Source organism: Molothrus aeneus, unplaced genomic scaffold (assembly GCF_037042795.1).
Source record: "Molothrus aeneus isolate 106 unplaced genomic scaffold, BPBGC_Maene_1.0 scaffold_70, whole genome shotgun sequence".
NCBI lineage: Eukaryota > Metazoa > Chordata > Aves > Passeriformes > Icteridae > Molothrus > Molothrus aeneus.
In genome coordinates this window covers 155413-172655 of record NW_027099222.1, presented here as the reverse complement: position 1 = coordinate 172655, position 17243 = coordinate 155413, and the positions used below count along the sequence as shown (strand labels likewise).

General features: G+C 63.3%; 1 protein-coding gene across 1 annotated transcript; it reads left to right on the top strand.

The window, feature by feature from the left end:
- The first annotated feature begins 394 nt into the window (after positions 1–394).
- GRIN2D (glutamate ionotropic receptor NMDA type subunit 2D) lies at positions 395–16354 on the top strand. Its single transcript, XM_066571471.1, has 14 exons — positions 395–458; positions 2957–3393; positions 4439–5031; positions 5943–6057; positions 7178–7389; positions 8137–8293; positions 8849–9002; positions 10011–10136; positions 10822–11051; positions 11852–12012; positions 13027–13214; positions 13940–14169; positions 14911–15749; positions 16270–16354. The coding sequence occupies exons 2-14, from the start codon at positions 2977–2979 to the stop codon at positions 16352–16354; spliced, it is 3507 nt and encodes a 1168-aa protein (XP_066427568.1). The 5' UTR covers positions 395–458; positions 2957–2976.
- Positions 16355–17243: the final 889 nt, after the last annotated feature.

Below are 17243 nucleotides of genomic sequence, written 5' to 3'. Positions count from 1 at the left end.
GGAGGGAGGACTGGGAGATGCTGGAGTTTAACTGGGAGGGCACTGGGGACCAGTCTGGGGGACTCGGAGGAACGGGGATCCAGCTGGGGGGTGTCAGAGTGGCACTGGGGGTACTGGGATCCAACTGGGTGAACTGGAAATGGCCTGGGGGGCCCAGGATGAACCAACTGGGTAAACTGGGATGGGAGTTGAGAGCTGGGGGCGGGGGGGATCCGACATTTTGGGGACATTTTGGGGACATTTTGGGCTTTTTTGAGTGGAGGATCAGGGGGGGATAGAAGGGCTGGACCTCCCCCCCCTCACTGTCCCCTCCTCCCCCAGGTGCTGCCACCAACCCAACCCCCCCCGTGTGTGTCCCCAACCCCCCCAGTGTCCCCAACCCCCCCCCCAGTGTCCTCTCCGTGTTGTCCCCCCCGGCCGAGATGAGGCAGAGCCCCCCCGAGAGGAGCTTGGGCCAGGTAGGACCCGGAGGGGACACGGAGGGGACACAGGGGGTGGCACCGGGGCTGGGGACACGGAGGGAACAGGAGGGGGACACAGCCGGTGGCACCTGGGGGGGACACGGAGGGGGGTGAGGACATTGAATTGTCACCCTGTCGTCACGGGGACGGTGACACAGCTTTGTCTGCTGCCGGCGTGGGGACAATGACACGGGGGGTGTGGGGACAATGACACAGGGGCTGTGGGGACAATGACACGGGGGCTGTGGGGACAATGACACAGGGGCTGTGGGGACAATGACACGGGGGGTGTGGGGACAATGACACAGGGGGGGTGTGGGGACAATGACACGGGGGGTTGTGTCCCCCTCTGGCACGGGGACAGTTTGTCCTCGCTGGTGTGGGGATGGGGACAGGGGTTTGTCACCCTCCTGCTGCTTTTTGGGATGATGGTGACAGGAGTTTGTCACCTCCTGGCACGGGTTTGTCCCTGCTGTTCTGGGGACAATGACACAGGTTTGTCACCCGCTGGCACCGGTTTGTTCCTGCTGGTTTGGGGACGGTGACAGGGCTTTGTCCCCGTTGTTTTGGTGACAGTGACAGGGGTTTGTCACCTGCTGGCACAGGTTTGTTCCTGCTGTTTGGGGGACAGTGACAGGGATTTGTCACCAACCAGCACAGCGTTGTCCCCACTGTTTTGGGGACAATGGCGTGGGTTTGTCCCCCGCTGTTTTGGGGACAGTGACAGAGGTTTGTCACCTGCTGTTTTGGGCACAGTGACAGGGCTTTGTCCCCCTGTTTTGGGGACAGTGACAGAGGTTTGTCACCTGCTGTTTTGGGGACAGTGACAGGAGTTTGTCACCCACCAGCACAGGTCTGTCACCCCACCGCTGTGGGGACAGTGACACAAGTTTGTCCCCGCTGCTTTGGGGACAAAGCAGTTTGTCACCTCATTGCCATGGGGACGGTGACGGGGGTTTGTCCCCAGTGTTTTGGGGACGGTGACAGATTTGTGTGTGTGTGTCCCCATCCTGGGGACAGCGAGGGGGGTTTGTCCCTGCTGCTTTGGGGACAGTGACTGGGTTTTGTGCTGGGCTGTTACTGGGGTTACTGGTGGGCACTGGTGGGCACTGGTGGGCACTGATATCTCCGTGTCTGACCCTCCCCTGCTGCTGGGAGGTTACTGGTGGGTACTGGTGGGCACTGGTGGTTACTGGTAGGCACCAATATCTCCATGCCTGACCCTCTTCTGTTGCTGGTGGTTACTGGTGGGCACTGGTGGGTTACTGGTGGGCACAATTATCACCATTTCCCCCCTCCCCTGCTGCTGGGGGGTCACTGGTGGTTACTGGTGGGCACTGATATCACCATGTCTGATCTCCTGGTGCTGGGAGGTTACTGGTGGGCACTGGTAGGCACTGGTGTTTACTGGTGGTGACTGGTGGTCATTGGTGGTGACTGGTGGTCACCGGTGGGCACTGGTGGGCACTGGTGGGCACTGGTAGACACTGGTGACCCTGTCCCCATGGTGTCCCCTCAGGGCACAGCGGTGGTGGCACCATGAGCCCCCCGGTCCCTGTGCCTGTCCCTGCTGGCAGGATGCTGCTCGCCCTGGCCCTGGTGGGCACTGGTGGGCACTGATGGGGTCACTGGTGGTCACTGGTGGTCACTGATGGGGTCACTGGTGGTTCCTGCTGGGCACTGGTGGTCACTGGTGGGCACTGATATCTCCATGTCGGATTCCCTGTTGCTGGGACATTACTGGTGGTCACTGGTGGTTACTGGTGGTCACTGGTGAGCACTGGTGGTTACTGGTGGTCACTGCTGGTCACTGGTGCTCACTGCTGGTCACTGGTGCTCACTGCTGGTTACTGGTGCTCACTGGTGGTTACCGGTGAGCACTGGTGGTTACTGTTGGTCACTGCTGGTTACTGGTGGTCACTGGTGGTTACCGGTGGTTACTGGTGAGTACAGGTGTTCACTGGTGGTTACTGGTGAGCACTGGTGGGTACAGGTGCTCACTGCTGGTCACTGGTGCTCACTGGTGGTTACTGGTGGTTACTGGTGGTCACTGGTGGGTACAGATGCTCACTGGTGGTTACTGGTGCTCACTGGTGGTTACTGGTGGTCACCAGTGGTTACTGGTGGGTACAGGTGCTCACTGCTGGTTACTGGTGCTCACTGGTGGTTACTGGTGGTCACTGGTGGTTACCGGTGGTTACTGGTGAGTACAGGTGTTCACTGGTGGTTACTGGTGAGCACTGGTGGGTACAGGTGCTCACTGCTGGTCACTGGTGCTCACTGGTGGTTACTGGTGGTTACTGGTGGTCACTGGTGGGTACAGATGCTCACTGGTGGTTACTGGTGCTCACTGGTGGTTACTGGTGGTCACCAGTGGTTACTGGTGGGTACAGGTGCTCACTGCTGGTTACTGGTGCTCACTGGTGGTTACTGGTGGTCACTGGTGCTCACTGCTGGTCACTGGTGCTCACTGGTGGGTACTGGTGTCCCCTCAGGGCGCAGCGGTGGTGGCACCATGAGCCCCCCGGTGGTCCCGCTCCCCGTCCCCGCCGGCAGGATGCTGCTCGCCCTGGCCCTGGCCTGCGCCAGCCCCTTCCTGGAGCCGCCGGCGGCGCCGCGCCGGACGCTCAACGTGGCCGTGATCCTGAGCGGAGCCTCCTACGGCCCCGCCGGGCCCCGCCTGGCGCCCGGAACCTTCCGGAACTTCTCCTTGGACGTGAACCCCGTGGGGGTGGTGCTGAACGACACCAACCCGCGCAGCCTGATCGTGCGGCTGTGCGACGTGCTGAGCTCGCTGCGCATCCACGGCGTCGTCTTCGAGGACGACACGCGCTCCGAGGCCGTGGCGCAGATCCTGGACTTCATCTCGGCCCAGACCTCCGTGCCCATCATCGGCGTCAACGGCGGCTCCGCCATCGTCCTCACGCCCAAGGTGACGCCCCCCGAGGTGACCCCGAGTGGGTTTAGGGACAGCCGAGGGTCCCCAGATGGAGCTGGAAGCAATCAGCTGTGCTCAACCCAACTGTCGGCAACCCCAGCCCTGTCTAGGGGCACCCAACTGTCCCCAGCTGTGTCCAGAGCCACCCAACACAACCCCAGCCATGTCTTGTGTCACCCAGCTGTCCCCAACCCAACCCCAACCATGTCTAGGGGCACCCAACTGTCCCCAGCTGTGTCCAGAGCCACCCAATACAACCCCAGCCATGTCTTGTGTCACCCAGCTGTCCCCAGCCCAACCCCAACCGTGTCTAGAGCCACCTGAATGTCCCCAGCCCTGTCTAGGGGCACCCAACTGTCCCCAGCTGTGTCCAGAGCCACCCAATACAACCCCAGCCATGTCTTCTGTCACCCAGCTGTCCCCATACTAACCCCAGCCGTGTCTAGAGCCACCTGAATGTCCCCAACCCGACTGTTCCCAGGCCCCAACCGTGTCCAGTGTCACCCAAACATCCCCAACCAGGTGTAGATCCACCCAACTGTCCCCAACCCCGTGGTCCCCAAACCCCAACACCTGATCATCCTCAACCCTCAACTGTCCCTAACCCCAACCACGTCTGGTGTGACCCAGCTGTCCCCAACGTGACTGTCCCCAGCCCAACTGTCCCCAAGCCACAGCTGTGTCCAGTGTCACCCAAACATCCCTGCAGATCCACCTAGCTGTCCCCAACTCCCTGGTCCCCAAACCCCAAACACATTCAAGCCCCACCCGACCATCCTCAACCCAACTGTCCCTAACCCTGGTGTGACCCAACTGTCCCCAACGTGACTGTCCCCAACCCAACTGTCCCCAGGCCCCAACCGTGTCCAGTGTCACCCAAACATCCCTGCAGATCCACCCAGCTGTCCCCAACCACCTTCCAGCCCCACCCGACCATCCTCAACCCAACTGTCCCCAACCCCAACCACGTCTGGCGTGACCCAACTGTCCCCAACGTGACTGTCCCCACCCTGTGTCCCCCACCCTGCCACGCCCACAGGAGAAGGGCTCCACCTTCCTGCAGCTGGGCTCCTCCACGGAGCAGCAGCTCCAGGTGATCTTCGAGGTGCTGGAGGAGTACGACTGGACGGCCTTCGCCGTGGTCACCACGCTGCTGCCGGGCTACGAGGACTTTGTGGACTACGTGGAGGTGCTGACCGACAGCAGCTTCATCGGCTGGGAGCACCGCGGCGTGGTCACCCTGAACCTCACCGACGACCCCGAGGGCGCCCGGACGCGCCGGCAGCTGCGCGAGGTCTCGGCGCAGATCCGGCTGCTCTACTGCTCGCGCGACGAGGCCGAGGCCGTGTTCCGCGCCGCGCGCGACGCCGGCCTCACCGGGCCCGGCTACATCTGGTTCGTGGTGGGCACCAACCTGGGGGGAAGCGAGCAGCTGCCCGAGCACGTGCCCGCCGGGCTGTTCGCCGTGCTGTCGGCCGGCTGGCGCGACGACCTGCAGCACCGCGTGCACAACGGCGTGGCCATCGTGGCCAAGGGCGCCGAGGCGCTGCTGCGCGACTACGGCTTCATCCCCGAGTTCAACAACGACTGCCGCGCTCCCAACGTCACCCAGATCAACGACAACCTGCACAGGTGCTGCTGCCCGGGCGGGGTGGCACTGCCCGGGCGGGGTGGCACTGCTGGGGGGGTGGCAGCTGGGCTGGGGTTGGGTTGGGGACAGTTCAACAACGACTGCCGCATGCCCAACGTCACCCAGATCAACGACAACCTGCACAGGTGCTGCTGCCCGGGCGGGGTGGCACTGCTGGGGGGGTGGCAGCTGGGCTGGGGTTGGGTTGGGGACAGTTCAACAACGACTGCCGCATGCCCAACGTCACCCAGATCAACGACAACCTGCATAGCTGGTGCTGGTGGAAGGGGGTGGCGCTGCTGGGGTGGGGTGGCAGGTGGGTTGGGGTGGTGGGAGGGTAGTGGTGGCTCTAGATGTGATTGGGGTTAGGCTGGGGACAGTTGGGTTGGGGACAGCTGGATTTGGGACATTCAGGTGGCTCTAGACATGTTTGGGGACAGTTGGGTTGGGGTCATTCAGGTGGCTCTGGAGATGGTTGGGGACAGTTGGTTTGGGGACATTCAGGTGGCTCTAGACATGGTTCTAGACATGGTTCTAGACATGGTTGGGGTTGGGTTGGGGACAGTTGGGTTGGGGACAATTGGGTTGGGGACAGTTGGGTTGGGGACATTTAGATGGCTCTAAACATGGCTGGGATTAGGCTGGGGACAGTTGGGTTGGGGACATTCAGATGGCTCTAGACATGGTTGGGAACAGTTGGGTTGGGGACAGTTGGATGACCTAAGACGTGGTTGTGACTGGGGTTTGGTTGGGTTGGGGACAGTTGGGTGGCTCTAGATCCATTTGGGGACATTCAGGTGACCCTAGACACGCTCAGGGTTGGGTTGGAGACATTCAGGTGACCCTAAACACACTTGGGGTCGTGTTGGGGACATCCAGGTGACCCCAGACACTCTTGGGTCATGTTGGGCAGGTACTTCATGAACATCACGTGGGGACAGAAGGATTTCTCCTTCAACGAGGACGGGTACCTGGTGAACCCCTCGCTGGTCGTCATCTCCCTCAACAAGGAGCGCACCTGGGAGGTGGTGAGTGTCACCTTGGGGACAGGGATGTCCCCAGGGCGCCCGTCTGCTCAGTGTTGGAGTTCCAGGCATGGTGACAATGCCACCACAGCGTCCCCAGGGCTTGGTGCCATCTGCTCTTCACTGTCCCGCCCCTCACGCCACTGTCACGCTGTGTTGTCACAGCAACAACATGGCACGCGGGGGTGGCGGTGACACCTGGGCAGTGACGGTGACACCTGGCAGTGACGGGGACACGGCTCAGCCTCCTGCCCTGCCACGGTGACACCTTGGCTGGGGTCCCACCAAGGTGATCCTGTCATTGTCCCCAGCAGGAATGTCCCATCATGGTGACACCTTGTCCTCTTCCTCACCATTTCCCTACCATGGTGATGGCATCATTGTCCCCAAAGGTGACACTCTGGCACGGTGACATTTCCTCTGCCTGTTGCCTACTGAGGAGACCCTGTCATTGTCCCTGGCAGTGACACCTTGCCATGGTGACATCATGGTGACACCATGGTGACACCTTGGCCTGTCCCCCACCATTTCCCTACCATGGTGACATTGTCCACAAGGTGACACCCTGGCACGGTGACATTTCCTCTGCCTGTTACCCACCGTCATTGTCCCTAGCAGTGACCCTTTCTGTGGTGACATCCCATCATGGTGACACCTTGGCCTGTCACTCTCTGGGTGTCCCCACGTGTCCCCACATGTCCCCAAATGTCCCCTCCAGGTGGGCAGCTGGGAGCAGCAGGTGCTGAGGCTCAAGTACCCGGTGTGGTCACACTGTAGGTGGTTGCATTGTAGGTGGTGACATCCCATCATAGTGACACCTTTTCCTGTCACCCTCCGGGTGTCCCCAAGTGTCCCCACATGTCCCCAAATGTCCCCAGGTGGGCAGCTGGGAGCAGCAGGTGCTGAGGCTCAAGTACCCGGGGTGGTCACACTGTCAATGGTGACACCTTGGCCTTGTCCCCACCTGTCCCTACGTGTCCCCACCTGTCCCCACGTGTCCCCAAATGTCCCCAGGTGGGCAGCTGGGAGCAGCAGGTGCTGAGGCTCAAGTACCCGGTGTGGTCACACTGTCAATGGTGACACCTTGGCCTTGTCCCCACGTGTCCCCAAATGTCCCCTCCAGGTGGGCAGCTGGGAGCAGCAGGTGCTGAGGCTCAAGTACCCGGTGTGGTCGCGCTACGGGCGGTTCCTGCAGCCCGTGGAGGATGGGCGGCACCTGACGGTGGCCACGCTGGAGGAACGTCCCTTTGTCATCGTGGAGAACACCGACCCCGCCACCGGCACCTGCATCCGCGACTCCGTGCCCTGCCGGCGCCAGCTCAACCGCACCGCCAGGTGGGGACACCGCGGGGACACCTGGGGGACACCTGGGGGTGTCCCCAAGACCCTGAGGGTTGTCCCAACCACCTTGGGGGTGTCCCCACCACTTTGGGGGTGTCCCCAAGACCCTGAGGGTGTCCCCAGCAGTCTGGGGGTGTCCCCAAGATCCTGAGGGTGTCCCCACCACCTTGGGGGTCTCCCCACCACTTTGGGGGTGTCCCCAAGACCCTGAGGGTGTCCCCAGCAGTCTGGGGGTGTCCCCAAGATCCTGAGGGTGTCCCCACCTCCTTGGGGGTCTCCCCACCACTTTGGGGGTGTCCCCAAGATCCTGAGGGTGTCCCCACCACTTTGGGGGTGTCCCCAGGACCCTGGGAATGTCCCCAAGACTCTGGTGGTGTCCCCAACACCCTGAGGGTGTCCCCACCACTTTGGGGGTGTCCCCAAGACTCTGGCGCTGTCTCCAGGACCCTGGGGGTGTCCCCGGCAGTCTGGGGGTGTCCCCATGACCTTGGGGGTGTCCCCACCATTTTAGAGAAGTCCCCACCATCCCAGGGGTGTCCCCACCACCTTGGTGGTGTCCCCAAGACCCCGGGGGTGACCCCAGGACCTTGGGGCTGTCCCCAGCACCCTGGGTTTGTTCCTACTGCCATGGGGTTGTCCTCATTCTGGGGGTGTCCCCACCACCCTGAGGGTGTCCCCAAGACCCTGGGGGTGTCCCCAAGACCCTGGGGGTGTCCCCACCACTTTTGGGGTCCCCTGCAGCCCCCCGCCCTTTGAGAAGAAGTGCTGCAAAGGTTTCTGCATCGACATCCTGAAGCGCCTGGCGCGGGCCCTGGGCTTCACCTACGACCTGTACCTGGTCACCAACGGCAAGCACGGCAAGAAGATCGACGGCGTCTGGAACGGCATGGTGGGCGAGGTGGGACCCCAAAAACACCTCCCTGTGCCCCAAAAATACCCCTCTGTACCCCCAAAATACCCCAAACCCATCATGGATACCCTGTGGCAAAGGGGATGGAGAGAGACCCCCAGGGAGGGTCAAGGAGGGCATGGGGGGAGGTGGGACCCCCAAAACACCTCCATGTACCCCAAAAATATCCCTCTGTGCCCCAAAAACACCTCCATGTACCCCAAAAATACCCCTCTGAACCCCAAAAATACCCCAGAACCCACCATGGATACCCTTTGGGGATGGGGGGTGGGGAGAGACCCCCAGGGAGGGTCAAGAAGGGAGGTGGGACCCCAAAAACACCTCCATGTAACCCAAAAATACCCCTCTGCACCCCAAAAATATCCCTTTGTACCCCAAAATACCCCAAACCCACCATGGACACCCCGTGGTTATTGGGGCTGGGGAGAGACCCCCAGGGAGGGCAACCAAGAGGGGGATGGGGAGGGCTTAGGGGATCCAAAAATGTCTCACCTGACCACGCCCCTCCGGCCACGCCCCCTGACCACGCCCTGCCCCGCCCAGGTGTTTTACCGGCGCGCGGACATGGCCATCGGCTCCTTGACCATCAACGAGGAGCGCTCCGAGATCATCGACTTCTCCGTGCCCTTCGTGGAGACCGGCATCAGCGTGATGGTGTCCAGGAGCAACGGCACCGTGTCCCCCTCCGCCTTCCTGGGTACCCCAAAAACCCCAAAGAGACCCCAAAAACCCCAAATCCTGGTTAGGATCTCCAAAATCCCAATTGGGATCTGCAGAACCCAACTGGGATCTCCAAAATCCCAACTGGGATCCCCCAAACCCAACCGGCATCAGCGTGATGGTGTCCAGGAGCAACGGCACCGTGTCCCCCTCCGCCTTCCTGGGTACCCCAAAAACCCCAAATCCTGATTGGGTACCCCAAAATCCCAACTGGGATCCCCCAATCCCAACCGGGATCCCCCAAACCCAACTGGGATCCACAGATCCCAACTGGGATCTGCAAAACCCAATTGGGATCTATCAGAACCCAACTGGGATCCCCCAAAACCCAACTGAGATCCCTCAAAACCCAACTGGGATCTGTAAAACCCAGCTGGGATCCATCAGAACCAAACTGGGATCTCCCAAACCCAACTGGGATCCCCCAAACCCAAATGGGATCTATCGGAACCCAACTGGGATCCCTCAAAACTCAACTGGGAACCCCAAAACCCAAGTGGGACCCACAAACCCCAATTGGGATCCCCCCCATGTCCCCAATGTCCCCTGATGTCCCCAATGTCCCCTCAGAGCCGTACAGCCCGGCCGTGTGGGTGATGATGTTCCTCATGTGTCTCACCGTGTGTCCCCACGTCTCTCCATGTCCCTCCATGTCCCCGATGTCCCCTGATGTCCCCCATGTCCCCTGGTGTCCCCTGATGTCCCCAATGTCCCCGATGTCCCCTCAGAGCCGTACAGCCCGGCCGTGTGGGTGATGGTGTTCCTCATGTGTCTCACCATGTGTCCCCATGTCCCTCCATGTCCCCGATGTCCCCTCATGTCCCCAATGTCCCCTCAGAGCCGTACAGCCCGGCCGTGTGGGTGATGATGTTCGTCATGTGTCTCACCATGTGTCCCCATGTCCCCAATGTCCTCATGCCCCCTGATGTCCCCCATGTCCCCTGGTGTCCCCTGATGTCCCCTCATGTCCCCGATGTCCCCTCAGAGCCGTACAGCCCGGCCGTGTGGGTGATGATGTTCGTCATGTGTCTCACCGTGGTGGCCGTCACCGTCTTCATCTTCGAGTACTTCAGCCCCGTGGGCTACAACCGGAGCCTGGCCAGCGGCCAGCGTGAGTGTCCCCCTGTCCCTGTGTCACCCCCAGGTGTCCCTCAGTGTCCCCAGGTGTCCCCCAGGACTGGGGAGCTCCACGTTCACCAGTGATGAATCCATTGGCTGCTCTGGGCATTGATGGGGTCCCCTCGTGTCCCCTTGTGACCCTCCCAGTGTCCCTCTCTCCCTGTGCCACCCCCTGGTGTCCCCAGGTGACCCCTCAGTGTCCCCAGGTGACCCCTCAGTGTCCCCCAGGACTGGGGAGCTCCACGTTCATCAGTGACAAATCCATCTGGCTGCTGTTGGTGTCACCTGTGTTGACCCCATGGTGTGCCTTGTCCCCAGGTGACCCCAGGTGACCCTGTCCCCGTGTCCCCTGTCCCCCCAGGCGCGGGTGGCTCCACCTTCACCATTGGCGTGTCCATCTGGCTGCTCTTGGTGTTGGTGTCCCCCATGGTGTCCCCTGTCCCTGTGTGTCCCCATGGTGTCCCCTGTCCCTTGGTGACTCTGTGTGACCCCAGGTGACCCTGTCCCCATGTCCCCTGTCCCCCCAGGCGCGGGTGGCTCCACCTTCACCATCGGCGTGTCCATCTGGCTGCTCTTGTCCCCCATGGTGTCCCCTGTCCCTTTGTGTCCCCATGGTGTCCCCAGGTGACCCCAGGTGACCCCAGGTGACCCTGTCCCCGTGTCCCCTGTCCCCCCAGGTGCGGGTGGCTCCACCTTCACCATCGGCAAGTCCATCTGGCTGCTGTGGGCGCTGGTGTTCAACAACTCGGTGCCGGTGGAGAACCCCAAGGGCACCACCAGCAAGATCATGGTGCTGGTCTGGGCCTTCTTCGCCGTCATCTTCCTCGCCAGCTACACGGCCAACCTGGCGGCATTCATGATCCAGGAGGAGTACGTGGACACCGTGTCCGGCCTCAGCGACCGCAAGGTGACACAAGGGGACACCGGGGGGACATCAGGGGGGACATCAGGAGGGCATTGAGGTGACATCGGGGGGACACCATGGGGACATCGGGGGGACACCATGGGGGACACTGTGAGGACACTGGGGGGACACCACAGGGACACAGTGGGGAAACCAGGGGGACATCAAGGAGACGTCAGGGGGAGACCAGGAGGACATTGTGGGGACACCAGGGGGACACTGGGGGATACCAGGGAGACATTGTGGGGACACCAAGGGGACATTGTGGGGACACTGAGGGGACATTGTGGGGAAAACCAGGGGGACACCGAGAGGACATTGGGGGGATATCAGGTGGGACACCACAGGGACATGGCGGGGAGACCAGGGGGACATCGAGAGGAAACCAGGGGGACACTGGGGGCAGACCAGGGGGACATCAGGAGGGGACAGCAGGGGACAGCAGGGGACACTGGGGAGACACTGGGGGGACATCAGAGAGACACTGGGGGGACATTGAGGGGACACCAGGAGGGTCACTTGTTGTCACTTTTGGGCATTTGGTGGCCCAGGTGGTTTTTTGCCCGTTCCCACGGATTTTTGGGGTTTCTGAAGTGAATTTTGGGGTTTCTGATGTGATTTTTGGGGTTCCTGATGTGATTTTTTTGGGTTTTTGGGGTGCAGTTCCAGCGGCCCCGGGAGCAGCACCCCCCTCTGAAGTTCATGGTGGTGCTTTTGGGTCCCTCTTGACCCAAGTGTGTTGTTGAGTGTTCCCATGGATTTTTGGGGTTTCTGAGGTGGTTTTTGGTGTTTTTGGGGTGCAGTTCCAGCGGCCCCAGGAGCAGTACCCCCCTCTGAAGTTCGGGACGGTGCCCAACGGCTCCACGGAGAAGAACATCCGCAGCAATTACCCGGCCATGCACAGCTACATGGTGCGCTACAACCAGCGCGGCGTGGAGGACGCGCTGCAGCACCTCAAAACGGGGTAAAAACCGGGGGAAATGGGAAAAATGGGGGAGAAATGGGGGGAAATGGGGGGAAATGGGAAGAAATGGGGGAAAAATGGGGGGGAAATGGGGGAGAAATGGAAGAAATGGGGAAAAATGGGGGAGAAATGGGGGGAAATGGGGGGAAATGGGGTTTGGGGGGGAATAACAGGGGAAAAATGGGGTACGGGGGAAGAATGGGGGAATGGGGAGAAATTGGGGAAAATGGGGGTAAATGGGGGAGAAATGGGGAAAATGGGGGAAATGTGGAAAAATGAGGGGAAATGGGGGGAAAATGGGGTACAGGGGGTAAATAATGGGGGAAAAATGGGGGGAAATGGGGGAAATGGAGAAATAATAGGGGAAAAGGGGGGGAATGGGGGAAAGGGGAGAAAATGGGGTTAAAAATGGAGGAAATAATGGGGTAGAGGGGAGAAATGAGGCAGGGTCTGGGGGCGTGGTCTGGGATGGGAGGAGCCTGGGAGGGGGAGGGGTTTGTGATAGATGGGCGTGGTTTGGCGTGGGCGTGACATAGGATGGACAGAACCAAATAGAGGAGGGGCCTTGGATGAAGGGGAGGGGCTTAAGGGGTGGGGATTTATTGGAGTGGGCAGAGCCTGATTGTGAATGGGCGTGGCTTTGTATAATTTATGCAATGGGTGTGTCTCTGTGGGCGTGGTTTGAATACAGGTTAACCACCTGTGGGTGGGGCTTAACTAACAGGGCGTGGTTTAGAGGATGTAGGCGTGGCCTGTAGGTGATGGGCGGGGTTTGTGGGGATTGATGTCACCGTGGCAAGTCCTGTGGGCGGGGCTTAGTGCACAGGTGAGGCTGTGGGCAAGGTTTAGCGGCCATGGGCGGAGCCTGGTGTGCATGGGCGTGGCCTGCAGGCTGTGGGCGGGGCATAGGGCGCCAGGTTTAGTGCACAGGTGATGCCGTGGGCGGGCTCTATGTGCTGTGGGCGGGGTCTCCGCGCAGTGGGCGTGGCTTAGGCCGGTGGGCGTGCCCCGCAGCAAGCTGGACGCCTTCATCTACGACGCGGCCGTGCTGAACTACATGGCCCGCAAGGAGGAGGGCTGCAAGCTCGTCACCATCGGCTCGGGGAAGGTCTTTGCCTCCACCGGCTACGGCATCGCCCTGCAGAGGGGATCCCGCTGGAAACGCCCCGTGGACCTGGCCCTGCTCCAGCTCCTGGGGGACGGTGGGTTTGGGGGGATTTGGGGGGTCTTTAGGGCGTTTTTGGGGTGGTTTTGGGGGATTTGGGGTCCCTACGGCATCGCCCTGCAGAGGGGATCCCGCTGGAAACGCCCCGTGGACCTGGCCCTGCTCCAGCTCCTGGGGGACGGTGGGTTTGGGGGGGATTTGGGTGTCCTGGAGGGGTTTTGGACCTTCCAACACCTTAAAACGACCCCTCAACCTCCTAAGATGACCCTCAAACCCTCCAAGATGGCCTTCAAAGCCCCCCAGATGTCCCCAAACCCCCTGAGATGACCCCCAAGCCCTAAAGCCACCCCCTAATCCCAGCAGGATGACCTTCAAAGCCCCCAAGATGACACTAAACCCGCTTGAGATGCCCTCAAACCCCCCTGAAATGCCCCCAAACCCCTGCAAGATGCCCCCAAACCCCTCTGAGATGCCCCCAAACGCCCCACGATGCCTTCAAACCCCCAAGAAACTTCTCTAGGAGCTCTGGGAACCCCTCTAAGACCCAAAGAGTTCCTCCAAACCCCCCTGAGATGCCCCCAAACACCTCTGAGATTATCCCAAACCCCTCAAGATGCCTCCAAACCCCCTGAGATGCCTCCTAACCCCCCTGAAACGTCCCCAAACCCCTCCAAGATGCCCCCAAACCCCCTGAAACGCCCCCAAACCCCCCCCGAGATGCCCCCCCATGCCCCCCTGACCCCCGTGCCTGCCCCACCCCAGACGAGATCGAGATGCTGGAGCGGCTCTGGCTGTCGGGGATCTGCCACCAGGAGAAGCTGGAGGTGATGAGCAGCAAGCTGGACATCGACAACATGGCCGGGGTGTTCTACATGCTGCTGGTGGCCATGGGGCTGAGCCTGCTCGTGTTCGCCTGGGAGCACCTGGTGCACTGGAAACTGAGGCACCTGGGCACACCTGGGCGGCTGCGCTGCCTGCTGGCCATCAGCAGGGTACGGGGACATCGGGGACATTGGGGACATCGGGGGGACTGGGGACATTGGGATATTGGGGATATGGGGTGCATGGGGGACATTGGGGACATTGGGGGCATTGGGGGCATTGGGGACACTGGGGAGATTGGGGGATTGGGGACATTGGGGACATTGGGGATATGGGGTGCATGGGGGACATTGGGGACATTGGGGGCATTGGGGTGCATGGGGGACATTGGGGCATTGGGGGGACTAGAGGGGCATTGGGGACATTGGGGACATCAGGGACATTGGGGGCGTTGGGGACATTGGGGGCATTGGGGACATTGGGAATATTGGGGATATGAGGGGACATTGGGGGGCTTGGGGACATTGGGGATATGCAGGGCATGGGGGACACTGGGAACATTGGGAACATTGGGGGCACTGGGGACATTGGGGGTGTTTGGGACATTGGGGACATCGGGGGGATTGTGGGGATTGGGGACATTGGGGGGACGTGGGGACACTGGGGGGATTGAGGACTTGGGGACATTGGGGACATCAGGAACATTGGGGATATGGGGGGGATTGGGGGACACTGGGGGCGTGGGGACCTGGGGGGCAATGTGGGGACATTGGGGACAGTGGTGGGACACAGAGCTTCACGGAGGGGACACGGGGACATTGGGGGACATCAGGGCACAGGGTGGGGACACCCACTGCCCCCCCCCCCCCCCCAATGTCCCCATGTCCCCTCAGTGTCCCCTCCCCCCCCAGGGCATGTACAGCTGCTGCAGCGCCGAGGAGCCCCCCACGCCCCCCCCCCACGCCCTCCGCGCCCCCTGCGCGCCCGCCCCTCCCCCCACGCCCCCCTCCCTCCCCACCCCCACCCCCCCCCGCGACCGCCGCCCCCCCCCCGAGCGCTGGCGCCCCCTCCCCCCCCCTTCCTCGCGCCGGGGGGGCCCCCCCGATTCCTTCCATCGCTTCTACGGCCCCATCGAGCCCCAGGGCCTCGGCCGGGCCGGGGGGGGGTCCCGCTCCCCTCCCCCCCCCCGCTACCCCCCCTCGACCCCCCCGGACCCCTTCACCCCCCCCTGGCCGCGCCGCGCCCCCCCCCGCGGGCACTACGAGCCCCTCGGAGCGGGGGGGGCCGGGGCTTCGGGGGGGGGGCCCCGGGACGAGCCCGAGCCCCCGTTCGCGTACGCGCGCCTGAGCTACGAGGACGAGCGGAGCCCCCCCGCGCCCCCCGCCCCGCGCCGGCCCCCCCGGGCTGGGGGGGGGGGAGGGGACCCCGAGGCTCAGCCCCTGCTGAGGCCCCGCCCCCACCCTCACCTGTGCCGGGGGGGGCACGGCCCCCCCCACCTGGCCCCGCCCCCCGCGCTGTACCCCGACATCTCCGACTCGGACTCGGAGGGGTGCGAGCCCGCCCCTCCCCCCCCCGCCCCTCCCCCGCCCCCGCAGACCCCCCCGCCCCCCCCGCACCACCCCCCGTGCTGGTGCTCCCCGCCCCACCCCCACCCCCTCCCCCCCCTGCCCCTCCCCCCCTATTTCTGCACCGTGCGGGGGGGCCGAGAGCGGGGACCCCTCCCCCCGCACCCCCCCCCGGGGCGCTGCTGGTCGGCCGAGAAATTGGGGGGGCGGGGGGGGGAGGGGGTCCCTGGGGGGGTTACGGGCCTGGGGGGGGGGGGTGGGGCAGCCTGGAGTTTTTGGGGTCCCCCCCCCCTCCTCCCCCCCCGCACTACGCGCCCCTCCCCCCCGCTGCCGCAGCTGCTCGGCCGAGCGGCTCCGGGACTGGGGGGGGGAGGGGCAGGGATGGGGACCCCCCCCAGCCCCCCACCACCATTCCGGGTATTGGGGGGGGGGTCCCTGGGGAGGGTTTTGGGGGGCGCCCCTCCCCCCGCCCCATCGCCGGCACGGCCCCCCCTGCGCGCGCCGCCCCCCCCCGGCCTCGCGCAGCCTCGAGGACCTGAGCGCGTGGGGGGGGGGAGGGGCCTGGGGGGGGCTCTGGGGTGGGGGGGGGCTCTGGGGACCCTCCCCCCATCACCACCCCCACCCCCATCACCCCCCCCATCCCCCCCATGGCCCCTCCCCCCGAGGGGGGGCTCCCTCCCCTCCCCCACCCCCCCCACACCACAGCTGCGGGGGGGGGCGCGGGGGGGCGGAGCCGCTGGGGGCCCGCAGAGGCTCCGCCCACTTCTCCAGCCTCGAGTCCGAGGTATGACCGGGGGAGGGGGGGGAGGGGGGGACACCGAGGGGACACCGAGGGGACAGCCCTGGGGACACTCTCAGATACCCTGGGGACACTCCTGGGACACCCTGGGGACACCCAGACACCCCCAGCAACAGAGGGGACACCCTGGGGACACTCCCAGATCCCCTGGGGACACCCCTGGGGACACCTGGACATCGCCAGGACAAAAGGGACACCTCGGGGACACCCCTGGGAGAGAGGGGACAGTGGGGACACCCCTGGGACACTCCTGGGGACACCCCTGGGCACGCCCACAGCCCTGGGGACACCTTGGGGACACCCCGGGGACACCCCCACAGCCCTTGGGATGCTCTGGTGGCCCCTGCGGTGACACTAAGGACACGGAGGGGCCCCCCTGGCTCCTGAGGTGACACCAGCGAGGACACGGACACGGCGGGTGGCACCTGATGTGACAGCGGGGACAGCGGGGCACCCACGGGGACAAGGACACGGACACGGAGGGTCCCTGTGGTGACACCGAGGAGGAGGAAGATGTCACCCGGGTGACACTGGCAAGGACAGCAGGGACAAGGACGTGTCCCCATGGAGTGGCAGCCACCAGGACCCCGTGGTGACACCGGCAGGGACCAGGACACGTCCTGGTGGCAGCGAGGACAAGGAGTGGTGGCACTCGTGGTGACAATGGGGACACGGATGGGTCCCCGTGAGGTGACACCAGGAGGACAAGGACAGGTCCCGGTGGCACCGAGTGACAACGAGGACAACGGTGACAAGGAGGTGACACTGCGAGGACAAGGACAGCTCGGTGGCACTGAGGTGACACCAAGGTGACAATGAGGGGGACGGTCCCCACCGTGTCACTGCTGGGGACAAGGACAGGTCCCCGCTGAGGTCACGT

Bases quoted from the DNA above. Each gene is read 5' to 3' on its own strand.
- GRIN2D (XM_066571471.1), top strand. From the start codon at position 2,977: ATGAGCCCCCCGGTGGTCCCGCTCCCCGTCCCCGCCGGCAGGATGCTG. The intron at 9,003-10,010 runs GTACCCCAAAAA...ATGTCCCCTCAG, and splicing joins GTCCCCCTCCGCCTTCCTGG to AGCCGTACAGCCCGGCCGTG. The intron at 14,170-14,910 runs GTACGGGGACAT...CTCCCCCCCCAG, and splicing joins GCCTGCTGGCCATCAGCAGG to GGCATGTACAGCTGCTGCAG.